Source organism: Schistocerca americana, chromosome 6 (genome assembly GCF_021461395.2).
Source record: "Schistocerca americana isolate TAMUIC-IGC-003095 chromosome 6, iqSchAmer2.1, whole genome shotgun sequence".
NCBI classification, from domain to species: domain Eukaryota; kingdom Metazoa; phylum Arthropoda; class Insecta; order Orthoptera; family Acrididae; genus Schistocerca; species Schistocerca americana.
The window spans coordinates 41220597-41244972 of NC_060124.1; the positions used below are offsets into that span (position 1 = coordinate 41220597).

The 24376-nt window shown below is 41.3% G+C and overlaps 1 protein-coding gene across 1 annotated transcript; it reads left to right on the top strand.

Moving 5' to 3' along the window:
- The first annotated feature begins 330 nt into the window (after nucleotides 1-330).
- On the top strand, nucleotides 331-17822 carry LOC124619546 (V-type proton ATPase subunit G). Its single transcript, XM_047146016.1, has 4 exons — nucleotides 331-491; nucleotides 676-776; nucleotides 13271-13369; nucleotides 16870-17822. Exons 1-4 carry the CDS (start codon nucleotides 410-412, stop codon nucleotides 16942-16944), a joined length of 357 nt encoding a protein of 118 aa, XP_047001972.1. The 5' UTR covers nucleotides 331-409; the 3' UTR covers nucleotides 16945-17822.
- Nucleotides 17823-24376: the final 6554 nt, after the last annotated feature.

The window sequence follows — 24376 nt, forward strand, 5'->3', positions numbered from 1 at the left end:
ATATGTAAACAAATCAGCATCACAAAGGCTGTGAGTTGACAATATTGCCACTAGATACGATACTCTTCAATATTTACTGTACGAATATATGAATACAATACGACGAAAAATATGTTATGATAAAATATAAATGCCTTGAGAGAGTTTTTTTTTCTCTGATATGCATTATTATTATTGAAAATATATTTCAGTTAGCTTTATTGTGTTCATTTATTTGCAACAATTTGTGTACCTGATATTATTTTCGTTTGCACTGAATGTTTATTACTTTTCTTAAAATATTTATTATCACTTGCCACAATATGATCTGTGGCAAGGCGACTGTAGCGCCGTACATTGTTGAAACAAGGAACGATTATGCTGCTTTATATCTCTTTGAGTCATATGATCGATCTGTAAGTGCAGGAAAATGGCAAGCCAGACACAGGGAATTCAACAGCTCCTAGCAGCTGAAAAAAGAGCTGCAGAGAAGGTTTCAGAAGCGAGGAAACGTAAGTAAAAATGAGAAATACCGTCGTGCAAACTTTTGAGATTTTTTTGTCCCTTTATTTTAGCAAGAACACCTTACTGAAGGGGGCGTGACCTCGATTGGTTGAGTGAATGGTTTGAATTTAAAGAATAAGTAGTATACTATCTCGTTTGCTTGTTAATGAAGTTTCACCTTTACATTCGCAGGAAAAGCACGCAGGTTGAAACAGGCCAAGGAAGAAGCACAGGAAGAAATTGAGAAATACAGGCAAGAAAGAGAGAGGCAGTTTAAAGAGTTCGAGGCAAAGGTATATCAATAGTGAAAGTTCAGACTACTTTCTCGTAGTGACTACTTCAATAATATGAAATTGCATTAAAATAAAGTCAACTTTCACATTATCAGCCATTTTAAAGCTTCAAATTTCGCTAACGATATGCCATTATACATTTTTAGGGCGTTACACTTCCAGAAAACATTCTAAGAACACGTTAGACTTTCAGCAGTCTGTATTTTTAATTGTGAGAAAAGGCTAAGGGAATCGAATCTAGGTACAGTTATTCTTCTCATGCTTCATATGTGAATGGTAAAGGAAGAAGCCCTAATAACTGCTACAGGAGAAGGTACCTCCTGTTATGCGCTTCAGTGGTTTGAAGAGTATAGGTGTAAATGTAGTAGAAGGAAAGCAGCCCTATACCTGTTTCCTCTTTACTGGATGCTGCAAGAATGAGAAATTCTCATTGTGGAGATTCATATTGTAGACATGTGTTATGTTGTTTCCGTCTATTGAATAACGTATGTTGCCAGTGCATAAAATGTGTAAAATACTGAATAGGTATATTTATATAATAGTAGTTTGAGGTGGGGAGGGAAGGAAAGCTGAAAGATAAAGTTAATAGTGATGGGGAAATATTCTGATACAGTATGATTGGAAAATGAAGAGTGCCTGCCGTCTAAAAGGTTTGCAGAATGACTCTCGTTCCCAAGAGATTATGCACTAAAGCACCAAAGAAATTGCTATAGGCATGCATATTCAAATGTAGAGATATGTAAATGGGCAGAATAACAGCGCTGTGGTCGGCAGTGCTGATATAAGACAATTGTCTGGTGCAATTGTTAGATCAGTTACTGCTACCACAATGGCAGGTTATCATGTTCTAAGTGAGTTTGATTGTGGTGTTGTAGTCGACAAACGAGCAACCTGTCACAGCATTTCCGAGGTAGCGATGAAGTGGGGATTTTCCTGTATGGCCGTTTCTCGAGTGTACTGTGAATATCAGAAATAAGTTTAAAAAAATTTAAAAAAAAAAAAACTCGATACAGTGCTGCAGCTGAAGTAAGATCCTGCAAGAATGGGGCCAATGACGAATGAAGAGAATCGTTCAATGTGACAGAAGTGCAACCGTTCCACAAATTGCTGCAGATTTCAATGCTGGGCCATCAGCATGTGTCAGCATGCGAACTAGTCAACAAAACATCATCAATATGGGCTTTCGGAGCCGAAGGGCCACTCGTGTACCTTTGAGGACTGCACAACAGTGCTTTACACCTCGTCTGGGCCCATCAACACTGACATTGTACTGTTGATGACTAGAAACATGTTGCCTTGTCGGATGAGTCTCATTTCAAATTGTATCAAGCGGATGGACATATACGGGTATAGAGACAACCTCATGAATCAGTGGACCCTGCATGTCAGCAGGGGACTGTTCAAGCTGGAGGAGGCTCTGTAATGTCTGCAGTTGGAGTGATATGGGACCTCTGATACATCTAGATATGGCTCTGACAGATGACATACGTAAGCATCCTGTCTGATGACCTGCATCCATTTATGTCTACTGTGCATTCCGATGGACTTGGGCAATTCCAGCAGGACAATTCAGACACCCCACACATCCAGAATTGCTACAGTGTGGCTCTAGGAACACTCTTCTGAGTTAAAATACTTCTGCTGCTCACCAAACTCCCCAGACATGAAGATTATTGACCATATCTGGGATGCCTTGCAACATGCTGTTCAGAAAAGGTCTCCACCTCCTCATACTCTTACAGATTTATGGACAGCCCTGCAGGATTTATGGTGTCTGTTCCCTCCAACACAACTTCAGACATTAGTAGAGTCCATGCCAAGTCATGTTGCAGCTTCTCTGCATGTTCGCAGGGGCTCAACACAATATTAGGCTAATGTTGTCATTTAAAATTGTCTACTCAGCGTATCAGATTTGACGGTAGTGCCACACTTATTGATTTTGTGGAACAGTCCCATCAGCAAGGGTAACATTGTCCACAGTGAAGAATGTGCAACACCTAGAGATTATGTTCACAGCCCATAAAGTCTTAAGTTCTGATGATTCCACATACACTTTACTGGCCAAAATTTAGCCTCTTTAGATTTCTTTCTTCCTAAAAACCAAAGAGACCCATTAGTGGACTCCATTATCGTGGTATTCCAAGAGAACATTTTCTGCTGTGGTGTTTCAGGATATCTTTGCAGATGACACTTATGAAGGATAGTTTACAAAGTTGGTTGATAAGCGGAACTGAACTTCATACACTTTCCTTTGCTCTTAAGTCCTTCTGATAATGTGATATCCAAACAAATGTATTAGTGTGTGCAGTTCTCTTAACTCAGCTAAAGACCAGATCAGGGGCAGCAACAGTCATGAAGGTGCTTCTCTACTGCTCATAGGTTGGCAATGCTTAAATTTTGCGTAACCATTGGGATGATACCTTCACATAACCAATGAAGGGTAAAAAACAAAAAAAGGGGGGGGGGGGGCAATGAATTTCTGGCCCCGAAATAGTAACAATTCCCTTCTTTGCTTTAATCACAAATATTAGGCTGTCTCTTATGAATATGTCATGAATTGTGAAATTTTGGTTAGTTTGGAATGTGACAGTTTGGTTGTGAGCTGGTGAAGCCAATGAATGTGAAGTCTGAAGAAGAGACTGATCTTTAGCCGAATATCAGGCCTAGGTTAGGTTAGAATACAACTTTTTTACTCGCAAATTAAATTAATGATCTTTGTTGTCACGACTTTCTTAAGAATGTCGCAAATTATGAGACTGTGGTTAGTTTGGAACCCAATAAAACAGTTCAGATTAAATTAATAATCTTTATTGTGTTGACTGAGTCATTTTGGCTCAGTTTGCATATTTTCGACATGTGTTTTCTTTCAGTTCATCTGAAGTAAATAAAGTATTTACCCAAGGGAAGTGAATAGTAAGAATGATATGTAAAGCAGGTAACCATACATCTTGCAAAAGCCACTTAAGGATCTTGTCTGTTTACGCATGCAAAATGAATGTGCTCAGTTCATTAGACACTATATTACAATGTACTAGTTATTCTGTGATCTGTCCAAGATATTTGTCTGTATATTAAATTAGAATACTATGGTGTAACAACAAATGCTGCAAAATAGTTCATGTCATATATCTCCAGCCCCCACCAGAGGGCTCACTATTGTTTCATGAGTTCATTTGTGGTGGCCATGGTGCCCCGAGCTGTTGCACCCTATTCTTCCTTCTCAGCCTGCATTTCCTTCCTCGTTAACCCCCGCTCCCCAGTGAGCTTGCCACTTTTTGGTGAGTTTGTGCTTAGCTACCACGGGGCCCCAGCTTTTGCACCCTTTTTTACCTTCTGTGCTGCATGTCTATCCTCTTGCTATCCCCCTCCCCCCGGGGAACATGTCTACATGTTGAGTTCTGCATTGTCTGTCGCTGACGGAAGAACAGTCTCGCCTTTGTTTTTCGCTCCCTTTTCCTTTCTTTGTTTCTCTTCTATCATTCCTCCGCTTCGGCGTTTGAGGTTCCTCTTTTCTTCTTCTCCCCTGTGTGCTCCTGAAAGCTGGCCAATGTGTCTGACGCATAACAGGTGACTGGGTAATGCCTAATTCCCAGCCCTGGGTTGACAGGTAGGGTTCGCACATACCCCCTGGTACAGGTCAGGCCCAGGGAGGAGTGATTACCTGAGCTGTGAGCTGCAACCTTCCCAAATTGCTGATTGGTCCCTCTGTTAAGTTGTCGGGAGGTGTGACCTGAAGTTTCAACAATCACCTAAGGCAGGTGCACCCCCCTTGTGAAGGGGCCCCCAAAGTTGGAAGGAGTGCGCCATTGGAGACACTGGCGATCATGGGGGATTTCCTCGCAATGAGTCAATCATCATCACGATTGTCGTCTACAAAACATAAACATAATGAGGCTACTTATTCAAGACCCTTCCCGCTGCACCACAGTACTTTGTGGTCTCACATACTGAAGATGGTCAGTCCTTTGCCATGGTAAATCCATTTATTATTCAGAAAGGTATTGATGCGGCCCTGTGAAATCCTGCTCTCGTTTATGGAATGGCACTTTGCTTTTGAAGACTACTTCCGAGTCTTGAACCCAACAGCTGCTTACTGCCTTGCTTCACCACGGCTACCCTGTTTGTGTCGAGACCCATAGAACTTTGAATTCTTCCCATGGTATAATTTACATCATGCTGCTCGATAGTGTGAGGCCGAAATCCAATTTTACCTCTCTGATCAGGGTGTCATTGCCTTCCACCGTGTATTGAAGATAGATTCCTCCTTAGTGCCCACCCACACTCTTTTCCTCACCTTTGATAAAGTAGTGCTGCCATCCAAGATCAAAGCAAGCTATGAAATTATCACAGTTTGGCCATACGTTCCAAACCCAATGCGCTGCTACGAGTGTCATCGTTTCAACCAAACTAGAACGTCTTGTCAACACCCAGCCAAGTGTATAATCTGTGGGCGATTGTCTGCCTCCTTCTCCCCGCTGTATCAACTGCAATGGTGGCCATCCTCCCAGGATTGTCCTATGTATCTTGTTGAGCGGACTGTCCAAGTGATCCGGATAAAGGATAAAGTGCCTTACCCAGTCGCTCGCAAGTTACTGGCTAGTCTGCAAACCCTGTGTTCTCCTGTCTGCCACCTATAGTTCTGTTCTTGTTACCCCCTCGCTCCATGAAGGACATGGCCATGCAGACATGCGACCTCAAATTCAGTTCTGATGTTGTGAAATCGCCCAGTGTCAAGGTAGCATTGCCATCTTCCCCCCCCCCCCCCCCCCCCCCTCCCCCTGTCCAGCTGTACAACAATCTGTCAAACTCTTGCCTCAAGGGGCGAAGCCACTAGCCACACAACCGGTAGGCCGGAAAGGACAGGAGGAGTATTCCCTAGTAGACTTCCTCTGTCCCTCCAGCCAAACAACTCCCAAGTCTTCCTCCAACCGGAAAGGCTCAAAGAAGTCCACCAAAGACAAACGGTCTTCTCCTTTGCCAACTTGAAGATCCTCTTCGACGGTGTCACCATGTGCAACCTTAGCCAGGCCTGCCTCTGTATTGCCGGTGCACACTGCTAACCGTTTTTCAGAGTTGGACTCCACAGACCCACCGCACAAGCAAGCCGATGCTTCTGTGGACCCCATGGAGCAGGATCCTCCTGCTTCTCTGCCCTGTAGTAGCTACTCTACGCCAGCTGTCACTCGGCGGCCACCGAGTTGACACCCCTACATCTCTTCCTCCTCATGGCTGTCCTCCAATGGAACTTTCCCTCATCTCCTGACTTTTCCTTCTGTACCATTTATATCCCCCCCGTCATTCGGTGTCACCACGGCAGACTTCCTTAAGCTTATTGGGCAGCTACCTCCCCCATGTTTGCTACTTGATGACTTTAATGCGCATCATCCCCTTTGCGGTTCTCCCAGGACCTGTTGGAGAGGTGCCCTCTTGGCTGACCTTAACCAACTTAACCTCTTGTGCCTTACATGGAGCACCCACTTTCCTCTCCTACTCCTCGTACATGTATTCCATTTGGACCTATCCTTCTGTACTGCCCAGCTTGCCCATCGTCTTGAGTGGTCCGTTCCTTCTGACACCTACTCGAGCGACCATTTCCCGTGTGCTCTGCATTTGCTGAATCCTACCCCATACATGTGCATGCCCAAATGGCAACTTACTAAGGCTGACTGGCAGCTTTACCCTGGAGGCCTTCGAAGAACAAGATTTCCCCAGTTGTGATGACCAGGTGGAATATTTCACCAATGTTATCTTTACTGCTGCAGAACGTTCCATTCCTCGCACTTCCTCTTTATCATGTCATGTCACTGTCCCTTGGTGGACTGAGGGATGCTGTGACGCAATTTGCACACGGAGATGTGCTCTCCGTGTTTCTAACTGTCATCCTACAATGGCAAACTGCATTCATTATAAAGAGATGCATGCAAAATGTCGGGTTGTGTTCTTCCAGATAACAAAGGAGCTAGCTGGATTTCATTCACTAGTTCTTTTAACAGTTCCCCCCTTCCACTGTCATGTGGCCAACCTCGGACGGCTCTCTGGGACCAAGATCCCTTCCCCAATTTCTGGCCTCATGGTAACAGATAAAGTTATTGTGGACCCTATTGCTATCTCCAACATCTTGGGCCACCATTTTGCAGAAGTATCAAGCTCTTCCCACCATCTCCCTGCCTTTCTCCATTAGAAATGAGCGGAGGCGGCTCGGGCGGTACTCTTCTCTTCTCCAAATCGTGAATGCTACAATGCCACCTTTACCATGACTATCGGAGAACTAGATCATGCTCTCAGTTTATCCCGATCCTCCACCCCAGGGTCAGATGCCCTCCACATTCGGATGTTACAGCACCTTTCTCTTGCAGGCAAGCACTTTCTGCTTAACACGTACAACTGCATTTGGGCAGAGGGCACATTTCCTGGATACTGGTGCGAAGCCACTGTCATACCCATACCTAAGCCTGGTAAGGACAAAAACCTTTCTTTTAGCTACTGCCACATCTCTCTTACCATCTATGCGTGCAAGGTGATGGAATGTATGATTCATGTCTGGCTGGTATGGTGACTTGAGTCTCGCAGTTCACTGATGAGTGCACAGTGTGGATTTCGAGTGCGGCGTTCTGCAGTTGACCATCTCGTTACTTTGCCCACCCATCTCATTAATGGTTCTGTGCGGAAATGTCAGACTGTTTCCCTGTTCTTCGATTTGGAGAAGGCCTAAGACACCTGCTGGAGAACTGGTATCCTCCATACTCTTTACACATGAGGCTTCCATGGCTGCCTGCCCTGTTTCCTTCAGGCATTTTTAAAAGATTGAGTTTTCAATGTGCGTGTGAGTTCTGCCTTGTCAGACACCTTTGTCCAGGAAAACGGTGTGCCCCAGTGTTCCGTCCTGAGTGTCATCCTCTTTGCTATCGCCATTAACCGTATACGGGCCTGTCTCCCGCTGGCCATTTCCGACTCTCTTTTTGTTGATGATTTTGCCATTTATTGCAGTTCCCCACAGACCAGTCTCACTGAGCGACGTCTTCAGCGATGTATTGATCGTCTTTACTCCTGGAGCATCGACAATGGCTTTAGCTTTTCCACTGACAAAACTGTCTATATGAATTTCTGGCAACACAAGTGGTTTCTCCCACCATCTTTACATCTTGGGATGTTTCCCTTCCATTCATTGATACCATTAAATTCCTGGGGGCTCATGCTCGATAGGAAACACTCTTGGTCCTCCCATGTAACTTACCTGGCAGCTCGCTGTACGCAGTTCCTCAGTGTCCTGCATGTCCTCAGTGGTACTTTCTGGGGTGCCGATCAAACCACCCTCCTCCATTTGTACTGTCCCTTGTCCATTTGAAACTTGACTAAGGTGCTTTGTTTGCGCATCTGCACACCCATCCCTCTTACGCTGTCTCAACACTATCCACCTTTATGGCATCCGTTTGGCCACAGGCGCCCCTTTTACACCAGCCCGGTTGAGAGTCTGTATGCTGAAGCTGCTGAACTATCACTGTCCTACCGCCATGACTTTCTCCTCAGCAGGTATGCATGCTGTCTGTATGCCAAGTGTGGCTACCCATCCTATGCCTCCTTTTTTTGATGATTCCTTTGATCGTCTGTATGGGGCGCATTCCTCTTCTGTTACCTCCTGGAGTCTGTTTTCAGCACTTGCTATGGCGGCTTACCTTCACACTACCTGCAACTTTCCGGTGGGTGTGAACCCTTCATCACCTTGGTTTTGTGAAGTGACCCATGTTAACCTTGGCCTTCATTCACTTCCGAAGGACACTACTCCAGCCTTGGTCTATTGCCTTCAGTTTAAAGACCTTCACATGGAACTTTGCAATAGTACCTTTGTGTACAATTATGGCTCTCCGACTGAGTGTAAGGTTGGGTGTGGCTTCGTCATTGACACCCATGTCTTTCGATATCGGTTTCTGGCACACACCTCAGTATTTACAGCCAAGCTCTCACCTTGTATCAGGCCACGGAGTACATCCGGCAACACAGCCTTTCAATAGTGTCCTCTGCTCAGACTCACTCAGTGCCCTTCAAAGTCTACGTGCGCTGTAGACAACCCATCCCTTAGTGCAGCGGGTCCAGGAAAACTGTCACTTGCCCATTCTTGGTGGAGCCAGTGTGATGTTTTTGTGGGTTCCTGGTCATGTAAGTGTGTCAGGAAACGAGGCTGCTGACACTGCTGCCAAGGCTGCAGTCCTCATACTTTAGCCCACGAGTACCTATATTCCCCAGTTGTTTTTTGCGCCCTGAATCAAAACAAAATCAAATTTCCTTCCCTGTGCTTCTTTCTCCCCACCTTGCAGTTTTGTTCCCCTTGCCTTTTCTGCCAATCTTTATTTTTGGTGATTTTGGTCCCCCTTAGAGGTTTGACCACCTCTTCTGCATTTCCTGTCTGTAGTGTGAGTCATTAGGGAAAGAACTCCCTATCTAGTATCTATGGTGTTGATTCATTTCCCCCCTTCCCTTTCCTCTTCCTTTCCTGCTGTAGCCCCATCTGCCTCACTAGATCACCAGCATGTGTAGCCAGTCAGTGTGGTAGTGTTGTTATGTACCCATCTGGCTGAGCCCCCCTGACAACACAGGGACCACATGTCTGATACTTGAGCTGATGCCTCCCCATGTGTGCTTAGGACTGGTTGCTTGTCATGGTGGATCATTAGAACTCGTGGCAACGGCCACTGTGCCAGACAGCCCTTACTTTCGCTGTGTGGTGCCCATGGGAAGAGCCCCTGATGGGAGTGGGTGGTATCGGGACGGGTACTTTGTGCATGAAGCGTATCAAACTCCAAAAATTTGGCCGTTCTCCTATGGCTGTCTCTTTGAGTGGTAACGGATCATTGACTTCTGCTTCTTATGACCGTGCAGCTTTCGCTTCCCTGGCTACACCATGGGAGCAGGACCAGATCCACCAGATTGGTGTGAAGCACTTCCCCCGCTACCTGGTTTGTACTAGGGCATATGGGGACACATTCACCACTGCAAAGCCATTACTCATTGTGGAAAATAGTGAAGACAATTTTGGGGAATTGGAGTCTCTCAGTAAGATGTGGTCAGGTTCCTTGTGGATCAAAACTTCATATTACATATCACCAGTCTTGGAATATGGCCCAGGAAGTTATTTTTCATAGGGCCCTCATCTTTCAAATTGTTGACAAATTCTGGGCCAGTCTGGAACGAAGGTGTGTTCGGCATATGCAGAAAGATTGTATGGACAACTGCACTGATATCATCGATTCTGCCTTTCAAGGGACATACCCTTCCAAAGGTTTTATGGATCATCAGCCCTTTTCACACTGCTCCTCTTGGACCCAGTTCACCATTGTGGTATCTGTTTAGCCATCAGTGCCTATCACACTAGCCTTGTCGATAGTCTTCTGGTTGACGCTGTGACGCTTGGATCCCTTCCCTTTCGATTTGGCAGTCAGCTCCTGGTTTTCTCTGCCATCACTATCTGTGCTCTTCTCCTGCTCACCCCTCATATTCTATTCTTTTCATGTCTTCAGGCTGTTGCTGGCCCATTGCCTGCCCTCAGGTGGGTTTAGTGGTTTGGATTCACCTCACTTCTCTCTGCCACAACCTCCATCTCCCCTCCTTGTTCTCTTCCCCATGTTCTCCCCAAGTACCCCCGCTTGGTTAGTTCCTCAGCCATACATTCCAGAAGCCTCCATCGCTCTAATGGTGTTTGTTTGTTCTGAATGGTGTTAGGGTAGTTTCAGGATGTGGGAAATGCCTTCATGTCTTCTGTTGGCACAGAATGCTATCTCTTGCCTGACATGTGGAGTGTTTACTGCAGAATTGGTGGCCATCTATCGGGCCCTCTGTATTGCTCAGTGCCTCCCACCACCACCACTACCAATCCCTTGGTCTCTGTCATCCACGACCTTCTTACTGATATTGGTGATGCTGCGTATTTGGTCGATGTCCTCCTTTATGTTCCTGGCCACATAGGTATACCGGATAATGAACTTGCTGATCACCTGTGGGGGGAGGGGGAGGGTGGCCGCCACCTAACCCCCATTCTCTGAAACCTCTCCAGAGGTGAGTACGTGGATTTGTGGCTTTACATCAAATCCTGTTTTCCTCAATTGTGGGTTGAATCATGGGAGGCTACCCCCCCCCCCCCCCCCTGTCTAATAAACTTTGTGCCGTCAAAGAGACTCTCACCATGTGCCGTTCTTCCCTCTGCCTCTCCTGGCAGGAATCTATCATCCTTTGCCATGTTCATATTAGACGTACTAAGTTGACCCATGGGTTTTTTACTCCCCAAGGAACCGCTCCCACCCCACTTCCTCCTTTGTAGTTGCAGGGATCCACTAACAGTGATCCATATTTTGCTGGACTGCCCGTGCCTTTTGACCCTTTGCACTAAATATGTCCTTCCACTTCCTAGTATTGAGTGTTAGTGGAATATCCTTGCATTGTTATGTCTGTCCTGTTTTCTTTGCAAAAATGGTTTGCACTCTCAGGTATAAGCCCTTGAATTTTCCTCTGGAATTTGAGTCCCTTAGTTAGTGTAGGCATTGGTTATGGAGACCTTGACCTTACCTCTAAACCAGCCAGGTTCTCCCTGCCTTTTCCCTGCATTTTGCTTTGGTTGTTTTACCTGTTTTGTTTCCCATTTTCACGTGTTTTCTTCCCCTGGTGTTGTTCCCATTGTATCATGGTGGTGTGTGGTGTGGTGATGGTCGATGGCAGCGCTGGTGCCCCATTTGCGTTTGGGGGGGGGGGGCAGTCATTAAAATGAAAGTGTTTGTCATTGTGGCAGGATCTTTTCATGAATTTCAGTTACCAACTTTCTCCTTTGAATGTGAAAATATTTTGTTGGTGCCCATCTACATGGGAGGAAATGATCATTGTAATAAAATAAGAGAAATAAGAGCTTGAATGGAAAATATTTAAGTTTTTGTTTTCCTTGCTTGCTGTTAGAGAGTGGAGTGGTAGAGAAATAGCTTTAATATGGTTTGATGAACTGTCTGAACTAGGCAGTTAATTGTGAATTGCAGAGTAGTCATGTAGTAGTACAAAAAAGGAAAAAAATACCTCATTGCTCAATCTTTCCACAAATTACCTCAATATCTAAATACCGGGATCGAAAAGCTTTGTTAATCTACTTCGATAGCAGCAGCATTACATAAATAGGACTAGATATTTACAGGTGTAGGTATATATATTTGCAAATACCACTGTAATCCAGTAAATATTAAGCTACCAGTAGTAGAACGGAAGTGGCTGTAAACTTGCAGAAAGACATACAAAAGTGAAACACTGTTAGTAAAAACATCAGTAAATTCTTGAGCAATTTACTTCAAATTTCTTATAACTGCAATAAACTTTTGGACAAACATAGGCTACATCTTTTTGATGTGTGACACTAATAAACATTCAGAAAGACATGAGCTACATTTTAAAAAAATATTGGTGTTGTACAAATGTATATATACTATATAAAGGGAAAATTTTGGGAAAAATGTCAAAGTTCTTGATCAACATGCTTCATATTTCTATATGATGCTCTAACAAATAACAGGAGGATGTAGGCTTTGTATTTTTTAGACCAACAATGTACAGGTGTTGTGTTAAAACCAACTGTGAGAAAGAAAATGCTGTGCAGTGCTGTAATGTAAAAACTGTGGTTTCGTTTTCTCTCCACAGATGTCTTGTCATGCCCACCACTAACAAAACTAATTTTCCCAGTTAATTGTTGGACGATTAAAGTCTCCAGTGATGATTACGGTATGATTGGGGAACTTGCATACAAGTGAACTGAAGTTATCTCTAAAAATTTTGGTTAAATCAGGAAAAGAGCCTGGTGGGCAATAGAAGGATCCGATTATCATTCTATGCCCACCCTCAGTACTGAGTCTTTACCAAACAATCTCACATGCAGTTTCAGTTTCTACCTCAGTGGATTTGAGTTCCTGGTCTACTGCAACAAATACACCACCTCCATTTCCCACTTGCCTATCCTTTCAATATGTACTTTAAATTTTTCTCAAGTCTCACTGCTGTCAATTTCAGGTTTCAACCAGCTTTCTTTACCTAATACTATGTGACCTCCACTGCTTTTCATGAGTGCTTCAAACTCTGACACAATGCTTTGGCAGTAATATTAGAATTTTAAGACTCTCACCTGTGGGAATGTGTTATGATTAGAATGGAGAAACATTTTTAATGTAATAGCATCACAACAGAAATGAGAATTTTTTGCTTCATACAGAATGTATCAATTACAAAAGCTGTATTTGTAATGTAGTTGATTGCTGATTAAATCCGAAGGAAATGGCTGATGCCATAAGTATATATAGGGAGAAAAAGTGTTGTGCATTTGACAGGGTGAACTAAAAACCAATGTAAATAAGTGTTGTGGATTCTCTCTCTCTCTCTCTCTCTCTCTCTCTCTCTCTCTCTTTTTCAAAGCATCTATTGTATCTAAAAGATACAGAGACCCGAACTTACTAATTAGCGCATGTGTTTTTCCTTTACAGCACATGGGTTCGCGGGAGGACAGAGCTGCACAGATTGAAGCAGAAACAAAAGTAAAGATTGCAGAAATGGAAAAATCTGTAAATCAACGAAAGGAAAAGGTATAAAGTTTTCTGTTAAAAAAAATATTAATAAGCTTGTAGGTGTAGATGTGGGGGTGCACATTTGCTTTTACATAGATATAATGAAATATGAAACACTTCTTACATACATAAAACTACTCTCAACTTGCACCTTGGCTTGAGGTAGTGTTTGACAGGGGGACACAAGCTGAGAGTGGAAGAGAGGTACGAAGGCATCATTTCCAATGCATAAGTGTATAATGGGGTTGGGGAGGGAAATGGGAGAAACTTACTGGACATGTGTGCCATGGAATTTTAAGGTACTCTTGAATTAATCAGGGAAAAGGTTTGTAGTGTCATTAATTTAATTCATTGAAACCACAGATTGAAATCATAACTTCCAAAGATATTCAAAAGCTGGGCCTTAGGATAATCTGTTCCTCCATAGTAATCAGCAGCCCATGAAGGGACAAGAGAATGTTACACAAGCATTTCTGAGAATCACTGATCCAATGTGTTAAAACCAAAAACATAAAATTCTCCATACCATAAATTCTGAAGCATGCCCCCCCCCCTCTCCCCCTTGACTTAAACTGCCAGAGGCGACTCTGCCATAAAATAACGCACAGTAACCTTATTGAAATAACGTCTATTAATGAATACTTTAAAGTACATACGTAAGACATCAATATAACATACTGTGATTTTCTCAGAGTATGTTTAATTGATGAAATGGTGTGTCCAGTAGGATTCCATAATCATGTCATTGAGTGAGAACATTTCTAACATGCCTTGCGTCCAATTGATCAAAAACCAGTAGTCCTTCATTTATAATACTGAGACCTTCATCCTCTCAGCTCCCTGTTCCTACAGGGCAGATTCAGTGCAACACTCGACTGTAGCACCTCACTTGCACTGTCATTAGCAGAGCTTCAGAAAATGTGACACTACATGGCACTACCTCACCAGACAGTGTTCTTCATATCACTTTTCTAAAATCCACATATCATATGACTTCATACAATTTCAGTTCTGTAACATCAGTAAATAGGGTGATGGTCAACATCTTAAAGCAGTCCGTCCTTAGAGAACTGAACATCTTCCTCCAGTCTGGCATTACTTGTCACAGTGTGGCAAATATGCTTTCTGCTGTTGTCACTCAGTGGCCCCTTTCCCAACTGTCCTACTGCTTCATGGCTCCGTCCCTGCTGGAAAATATGCTAGACACTAATCGATAGAATACCCCAGGTGATAGGCAGAGTCGTGTCAACTGGCACAAAGGGTCGAGAAGGAAAGGTGTATTGTTAGTGTCTGCACCAGACAGTATTTGAAAACCTGAAAGCACTCACCTGCAGTGCTCTAGTGTCAGGAGGGAGACTCTAGATGGAATAGGCTCCTGGATCATGACTTCCCTGTTGTAGAGCATCCTCTGCAACTGGATATTGTGTTGCCAGTATGCACCCTCTGTAATCAGTTACTTCAAAAAGGGAAAATCAAACAATGGAAAATCCAGGAGGGAATGTAATAATATTATGAAAATGATAGTTGCTACTCACCATGTTGTCGAGATGCTGAGTCACAGATAGGTACAACAAAAAGACTGTCGCAAAATGAGCTTTCGGCCACAAGGCCTGTGACGAAAATACATGCGCATGCAGACACAACTCCACCCACGTGACCAGTCTCCAGCAGCTGCAGCCGACTTAAAAAGGCTATGACTTCCTAAAATCATGACCTAAAATGAAGTCCCTTCTGTCTGATGTTTTGCCCTCCCTCCCCCCCCCCCCCCTCCCACACCCCTAAAATAACTTTTCATCACTAACACGTCCCTGCTCCCCAATCTCAGTAATATCAGTAGGACACTATGCTTCTACTGCACCCATTTCCTTACCCTCTGGTTGCTACCCCTGTGACCATATCTGCTGTAATACTTGCCCTGTTGTGGCCCAAGAGGGAGGACGCATGATTATTGACAAGGTCTTACCTCGATTGATGCAATCTATATGGGACTATTGCATGGGTAGCTCACAGGACTCCAATCTGCAAAGTACCTTCGAAACTTAAGGGTGTTTAGAGACACTGAACTTGGCGTAATTCTCAAGGAAGCTCTGAGGCAATGAAACTCGGAATAATTTAGTTACAATGGAAGTATACTCCTGGCACTACTGAATGGAGTTGCTAGAACTCGGTGAATGCTGTCGCTGTCTCTGGTTTAGACAGCACAACTAGCCAGCTGCCGTCAACCTCATGAACCTGAGTCTACCTTCCCAGTAATGATACTCTGCCAAAAGTCCCCACTTTCCTAAGTCCACAACCTGGCAATGACTGACACAGGCATAGTGTCCCAGATGACTATGAAACTGAATTCCCTATTATTTGGGGCGGGTTGTCTCATTGTAGCACTTATCACATTCTGGTAGATTTCCTCTCACATACTCTTTTGTGTGAACCTGACCATATTTGTGGCAGATCATTATGGGACCAGAGTTGCACACTTGGTGGATGTTACCCTCCTCGTGTGTGTGTGTGTGTGTGTGTGTGTGTGTGTGTGTGTGTGAAAATGGGGGGGGGGGGGGGTCGGTTAGGCACCAGGGTGACACTGTTTGAGTAAACGATTACACAAAGGCAACTGCTGCCTTGCTATGACAATTCCTAGCTACAACGCAAATTTAATGCCAGTTTCACCTGATAGTATCAGATTCCATGACACTAGGCACCCTCCTATCACCACTTACACCTGACCTATAACTGGCAAAACATATACTGTCAAAGAGAAGGCTACACATCGTATACCAGCTGTTATGTAAACACTATTTGGCCATCTACATTGGCATGACTACCACCAAGTTATCAGGTAGAATGAATGGGCATAGACAGAATGTATACTGGTGACACAAAATACCCTGTTGCAAAGCACACTTTACAACATTAGTCATGACCCCATTGTCTGTTTCACCACACGTGCCATCTTAATTATCCTTCTTGATGCTAGTTTCTCAGAACTCCATAGGTGGAAACTAGCATTACAACATGTACTTGGTTCTTGCCACCCATTTGGCCTAAATTTATGTTAATTGTGGTCTCAGGAATCAAAGTGTACTGGTTACAACTTAAGAATCTTACATTCAAGTTAATAGTCTCTAAAATTAACAACAGTTTCAAGGATATGGGATGTATTCCAAGTTTCACGCATTTGTAAATTTTTTTATTTTTTTATTTTTTTTTTTTTTTTAATCGCCAGCCTACAGTTGCTTTTTAATCTAAAGCACTTGTGTATTAACTGAAAGTTTCCTCAAGAAACTTAGAATAGTTATCCATTTGAACCATTAAAGGAAATTACTCTAGTAACATAGTTACATCATTAGTGGTTCATCGTCCACATAGTAATTGGTATTAATTATAAAGATCAAAATAAATAAGTTGAAGTGATACAGATTATTCTTCTACTCTGTTATGGTAAAGTGTTATAATTCATTTGCTGATTTTTAAATATAAGAGACTATTATCTTCAAATTCTATGTATTTGTTTTCTTTTTCAGTTAATAGAAAGGATTTTGGAATTGGTGTACGATATCAAGCCAGAACTCCATAAGAACTTCAGAGCTGCAAAGTAGGCTCTGTATTTGATGGAAATAAGTTTCAAAATTGGTATATAAAATTCTAGTGAATGTAATAAATTGCATAAAATTTTTGCCATCTGTTATTTAAAAAAGTATTATAAACATTTATTCGTTACAGCTCAGATCTGTAGTTTAAAAGTTGGTGGTGGGATAACCAAACAGAAAACAAAGAAAATAAACATTTGTTCATTATTAATGTACCTGTGCATTTCTCCACCACATAAGAGGGGAATTTTTCCCATTTGGGTCACATGCAGTAATAAATCAACTTTCACACAATTTTTGTGATGTGTTTTTAATTGCTGATGGCAGATAAATTCAGTATTAATTTGAATAGCAGTATCAGAGTTTAAGGAACATTATTCTAAAAGTAATAGTGATTATTTGAATATGCAATTCTCTAATCAAATCCTGTGGCACTTGTTTCACTGCTTTTCATATTTATTTCTTATAAGATTTTACTATAATATGTGGTGCATGGCCTGTTACAATCCTGTCCCCATACCTCCAGTAGTATATTTGGTTATAGAAGTATAGGGTAGTGATAGATGTGGGATAAAGCAGTGGATTCCTTGCCTTGTACTGTGTACAGTAAGTGTTAATAGATTAATAATATGTAAATAAATTTACAGCTATTGTGTTTATCATCATTCCAAATTGTACCAAATTATATTGTTTGTTAGTTAACATTAAAAGTGTGTGTGTGTGTGTGTGTGTGTGTGTGTGTGTGTGTGTGTGTGTGTGTGTGTGTTAACGAGTCATTCTGAACTGATGTAAAATATTTAACATAACTTATGAAAGAAAATCATTGTAAAACTTCATACTTCATGGCAAGGTATAAAGTTGGAATAAATATGAAATATGTAAATTTACTTGCAGTACTTGTATCTCTCCTTATTTTTATAGTGAAAATATTGTAAATGATCTAACTGATGGACATCTTAGCCCAACACCTGTTGATGATGTATATGATCTGCTAGGGTGACATTATTATTGAAGGGTGATACTACTGGCCACCGTGAACTACAGAGTTGGTATAGTTGCATGATGTAATCCAAACCACCTGAGATGCAACAGCCTGAATTATGAAGGAGTTGTTCATTTTTCATATGTGTTTAAATTAGACATTTTTCAACACAAGCACATTTTTCAGATGACTACGTCAGCACCACCAGTCCTTTGGTAATGTAAACTGTGGGCATGCTGCAGTGACTACTGAGGGTGGAACAATGGTGTTTTAATTTTTTTATTTTTAAAAGATAATCCCAAGTGTAAATTCTGCTACTAGCCAGTAAATAGATATCTGTTATAGCAACACAGTCACTATTGAGTAACCTCTGGTGCCACCGGCACAAGAAATTTGTGCGAGGCATACACTGACAATCAGGACTGTCTGAGGGGAAGTTTGTTTTCATAGCACCTTGTGGGAACAAAATGGTTTTTATTGTTCAAACTCCCAACAGAGAGGAGGGGGCATGAAAAATTAAGAATCATCATTAAGACAGTAACAGGCAACAAGTTTGCCAAAAGTCATTTATAGCAGTCAACATAAAGGAGGGATTCTTTGAAAAATACACAAAAGTTAGGAAGGAATTGCCAGAAATGTATAAGGATTCTAACAACTTCAAAATGGGACTCAACTAATAGAGACAGGGACATCACATCAAGTCCAAAATATTGGACTACTACTATACTTTAATGGAAATACATATCACACATAATTTTATGGAGTGGGGAGTTGCTTGCTTCAAAATAATGAAAACTTGAGTCCAAAGAATAGGCAAATGGGGCATCACAAAGGTAAAGACCATCTTACTAGAATTCGTCATAAAGTTTTAATATACAGATAAAAATGTCAGGAACAAGCATCTCAGATATTCATTGCCCTGCTTGTTTGAAACACTGCTTGGTACCATCAGCAGTGCATAGTGATGCTAGTTGGATTTATCACTTTGTGTTGAAGACGGTGTGTAGCATGCTATAGGCCTCTAATGTGTTATGACAAGGGCAATGAATATGAAGGATGCTCATGTCTGATCAGTGCAACTAGTCAATAAATTAAATATCTGATGTGTGACAGTTTTTATCTTTACGCTGACAAGTTCAAACATTCAACTTTTCTATATTAGCAGAGTATATCACATAGGTGTATACCTGCTTCCAGGTTAGAAAATATTATATTAAAACTTAAACGGAGTGTTTTAAATTCTGAAAGATTGGCTGTAGGAGTCTTTATTTCGTTGGTAAAGCTTTGTGTAGCATATGGGATCAAAGTGTATAAACTGTTTAGGTGATTGTCCAATGTGGAGCTTGCATTGTTATGTTGATGCTGATGGGAGAAAAACTCAGGAACTGAAGGTGAAGAGGAGAATCGCGTACAGTGGAGTGCAGACAGCTTCCGAGATGATGTAAGTCCAGTATTCATCACGTTTTTGCAACAGTTCTTAAAGAAATTATCATCAAAAAACAACTCAAACCACCTGAATTTTGCACAAATACACGTACTTGCAGTTACACTTCAAATGGTCTGAAGCCTACTGGTCTTCCAAAATGAGAACAACCATACCTAGAATACCCAAGTGGCAGCCATGTACACACCACTACCAAGCAAAGATAAAGATGCACCCAAAAGCTGGGCAAAATCAAAGTAAAAGAGATTAAAACCATTTGATTATTGTAACTACTTGGAGACAAAGACAGTATTACAGATGTTAATTTCTCTACTGAAGAAACAAAAGGACTTACAAAGGTTTCTGTACCATTTGCTACATAACACTATGGCAGAAAGAAATGGGATTGCTAGCTCTCATAATTCAGAGGAACAAGAATGGGTACAGACTCCTCAGGAAAAATGTGTGCATGTGCCTGAGTGTGAGTGTGAATGGATGCAGCATATCAGCAAAACAGAGATGAGTGCAGTCTTTCTGCATGTTGTGGCACCTGCTAGTTTAGCAGTCGCACTGTGCCACCACTGTCCGGCTCAGAAATGTGCTGTAACCATGAAATCTAGAAGATTGTGACAGTGGTTGATGATGTCATAATATACAGTTGGCAGTTGTTAACTATATCTAAAATATATTGTGAATTTGTTCAGACAAGCATTGTCGGTAGGAAAATATGTAACTAATATGTTCCGAATTGTAAGTACCAGATAAAACATGTAACAATGGAAAATCCAGGATGAAACGAGACAATATTATGAAAAGGACAGTGGCTACTCACCATATAATGACGATGCTGAGTCGTAGATAGGCACAACAAAAAGCTTTCAGCCTTTTTTGGCATGACATGCTGAAAGCAAAGCTTTGGATCGAGGCAACCAGGTAGATATGCAGTGTTTCTTGATATCTAAAAAGCATTTGTCTCAGTACTGCACCTACGCTTATTGTCAAAAGTATGATCATATGGGGTATCAAGTGAAATTTGTGATTGGATTGAGAACTTTTTAGTAGGTAGGACACAACGTGTTATCTTGCATGGAGAGTCATCGTCAGATGTAGAAGTAATTTCAGGTGTGCCCCAGAGAAGTGCATTGGGACCCTTGCTGTTTACGTTGTATATTAATGACTTTGCAGACAGTATTAATAGTAGAATCAAGCTTTTTGCAGATGATGCAGTTTCCTATATTGAAGTACTATCTGAGAGAAGCTGCATAAAAATTAAGTCATGTTTTGGTAAGATTTCAGTGTAGTGCAGAGATTGGCAACTTGCTCTAAATGTTCAGAAATCTAAAATTTTGCACTTCACAAAACAAAACAAAAAACGTAGTATCCTCTGACTATAATGTCAGTATGTCACTGTTGGAATCGGACAACTCGTACAAATATCTGGGTTTAACACTTTGTAGGGATATGAAATGAAATGGAATGCTCATACAGGTTCAGTCCTGGATAAAGCAGATGGTAGACATTGGTTAATTGGGTAGAATACTAGGAAGTGCAATCAGTCTACAAAAGAGATTGCTTACAAAGCACTCGTGTGACCCATCCTAGAATTTGCTCAAGTGTGAGGCCTGTACAAGACAGGATAAACAAGGGATATTGAATGTATGCAGAGGAGGGCAGCATGAATGGTCACAGGTTTGTCTAACCCACAGGAGAGCGTCACAGAGATACTGAAGGAACTGAAATGGCAGATTCTTGAAGACGGTAGTAAACTATGCCAAGAAAGTTTATTGACAAAGTTTCAAGAACCTGCTTTAAATGATTACTCTAGAAATATACTACAACCTCGTACATTTTGCTCTCACAGGGATTGTGAGGATAAGATTAGAACAATTACTGCAGGCACAGTGGCATTCTTTCATTCATCCTGCACTCTGTGTGAATGGAACAGGAGGAAACCCTAATAACTGGCAAAATGGAATGTATCTTCTGCCATGCACTTCATGGTGGTTTGCAGAGTATAGATGTAGATGTAGACTACAGTCTCTGGTGCTGAGGCCCAAAAGCTGGGATTTTCAGGAAGATACACAGTTAATTGGAGTTAAGAAGTTACAAATTGGAAGTAAATTTTCACTGAAATACATTGTTGCCCATAGCCACCATGTCAACTACCATAAGGTATCACATGCATTGCAGCTGAAAAATTAATCTGAAGAGGAGATATTATTGACTTCCTTAACAATAATTATGGTGATGAACAGTTTTAAAGTCCATGAGCGTGGCCTAAGCAGCCAGACTATGGGTTTTTGTGTGGGCGTGGGCATGTTCCTGATGGTCTTGTTGGCCAAAAGCTAACTTTCTGACACTCTTTTTTGTTGTGACTATCTGCTATTCAGCATCTCCGGGAAATGGTGGGTAGCAACTATCCTTTTCGTGATACAGATACAATGTATACATCTCTTAAGAAGAGGAAGTGGATGTCATTTCGTAAAACAATAATTATGGTGAATAATAGTTTTAAAATCCAATGTGTCTGAATACGATTGATTCTGGTGGCTGAGGGTTTCAGTTGTGTACTACAGCTGCACCCCAAGGCCGACAGCAGTCCTATCTTCAACTTGTCAGGCTACAGCATCTGCGCTACAGTTTATCTTCACATCACCTCTGCTAAGCATCAGGATGCTCAGAGCTATGCAAGTGAGTTGGTGAGCTGTACTCAGTTCAAACTTAGTTTTCTTAGTAGCTGGTTGTTAAAAGTGTCAATTTAAATACTAAGCTAGAGACTTGCAATTAAAAGATGATTTAAATATCAAGGTAGATACTATTATTGCAAACATTAAAGTTCAGAGTGATGAACTAAAGGATGCTAATGAGAAGATTAAAGTTACGGGTGATGAGCTGTGTGGTAAAATAGACTGATCCCGCAAATGCTGATTTAAGTCCTACAGCGGATAAAAATGTTTCTGATTTATGGACAGAATTAACTTGACTATCAAAGTCCAGAGTATTAAAATCAAATAGGCTATTACTGAAATAAAAACTAATGCTAACTTCTAAAAACACATCACTGAGTCACATCAGATTGAGACAGAGATAAATAATAAGATTTCTAATTGTAAACAACATTGTGTACCTTAACAGAGGAGCTACATTTCAAGATAATTGAACAGTGTGATCTGGTAAGAAATGAATTTAATCAGCAATTTGTAGAAGTGAATAGTGAATTAAAGCAAATTGGGGAATTAACTGGGGAGTTTGGCAGAACATGGCCAAATCTCACAGAAGCAAGTGAGGTTAAATGTGTTAGAGCAAAGATTCTGTGGTAACTGAGATTTCACGGTTCACTTTTGGTAATTTGGAGTAGCCTGTAAATGACTTGACTGAACAAAAAGTACAGGAAAAGATTGAATTGCCTGTCAGTACACCTTGTTCCTCAGCCGAGAGGGACAGACCTGAGGGAACTTGCAGAAGCTTTGGGACAAACTTGCAAAAATGAGGATTTAGTTTGGTTCCTACATAAAGATTATGGACATTTTGGAACAAAAAAGTGCACTAAGCATATGATTGAGTTCTTCTATTTTAAGAATCTAAGTAGAGAAGTAAAGAGTATATTAAGAACTTGTGAACTGTGTCAGAAAGGAAAGGTCAGTAATAGAATTATATTGACCTTTACCAAAGGCTAGGGGCAGTGATGCCGAAATTTTTGTTTTAGTTGAATGCTGGTCCAAGTATGTGAAGTTATACCTAATAAAACTGGCAAGTTCAACCATGACGATTAACTATTCAAGAAATTACTCTGCAGATGTGGGAAGCCTAACTGCTTACTCAGTGATAATGGTATGCAATTTATGAGTAACAGCTTTAAAGAGTTTCTGATCTGGGAAGGTATTAAACAATCGCTGTTTCTAAATATCATCTACAATCTAACCCATCTGAGTGTATCATGAAAGAAATTGGCCAACTGAGTTGAATGTATTGCTCTACTAAACATACTATGTGGGCTCAAATGATTCCATAATTTCCGATTATTTGCAGTGAGCTACCACACTTATCTACAAGAGTTTCATGTGTGGAGGTAATTAGCAAGTAGTTCACTAGGAACTTACTGAAATATTTTACTTGGCCAGACAGGGAAAAGGTACATACTTAATGACATATTCAAATATGTGGGGGAAAAATTGAAGAATTAAGCCAAATACCGGCTGCTGGAACATAAACAGCAATTGCACCACTTCCAGGAGACAAGTAAATTCTTTCATTAGTGTGATGGTACATATAAAATAGTACGCATTCCTCATCCAAAAGTAGAATTTCTTGTGGATTAATCCAATGGCAAAAAAAAGCGCTATAATGTTGAGATGATAAAAAGATGTGTGACTTGACATTAGTGCTTCGGGGGAGTCTATGTGGACAAAATAGTGTCGCCTTCAACCATTCTAGTTGTCTTTTGTGTTTTTTCCCATTTAGGTTTCGTAGAACATACTCTTACTCTTTTACTGGCTTATTTAAAACTATGTTTTCTTTACATGACAAGGGGGACATGGGAAGCATTGTGAAAAGAAATGAGTACATACTCCACGTCTTTGACATTGAATTGAATTGAATTGAATTTTATTTTATCCTGTAAGATTACATTGTGTACAGTAAATGTATGTGTAATACAGGACATGTCAAAGTAGTAACATTCATTGTCACTAATTTTTATATCCTTTTAGGTTACATTTTTACATCATTGGTAATGAATAACAATATATACAAATTTAATGGCATAAGTATTCTGCAACACTGTAAAACTCTCTTTCAATGAGATAGTCTTTAAGTTTCTTTGGAAAGTCATTGTCAAGTACACTATCTTGCAGGTTTTTAGGCAGACTTCTTAGTAGTCTGATACCTGAGTACTGGGGTCCTTTTTCTAGCATTGCCAGTCGGTGGGGTATGCTCCATACTTCATTCTTCCTTCTTGTATTGTGAGTGTGTATACTAGCATTTGTAATCCAGTCCTCACTACCTTTTGTGATGTACATTATTGTTTTGTACATATA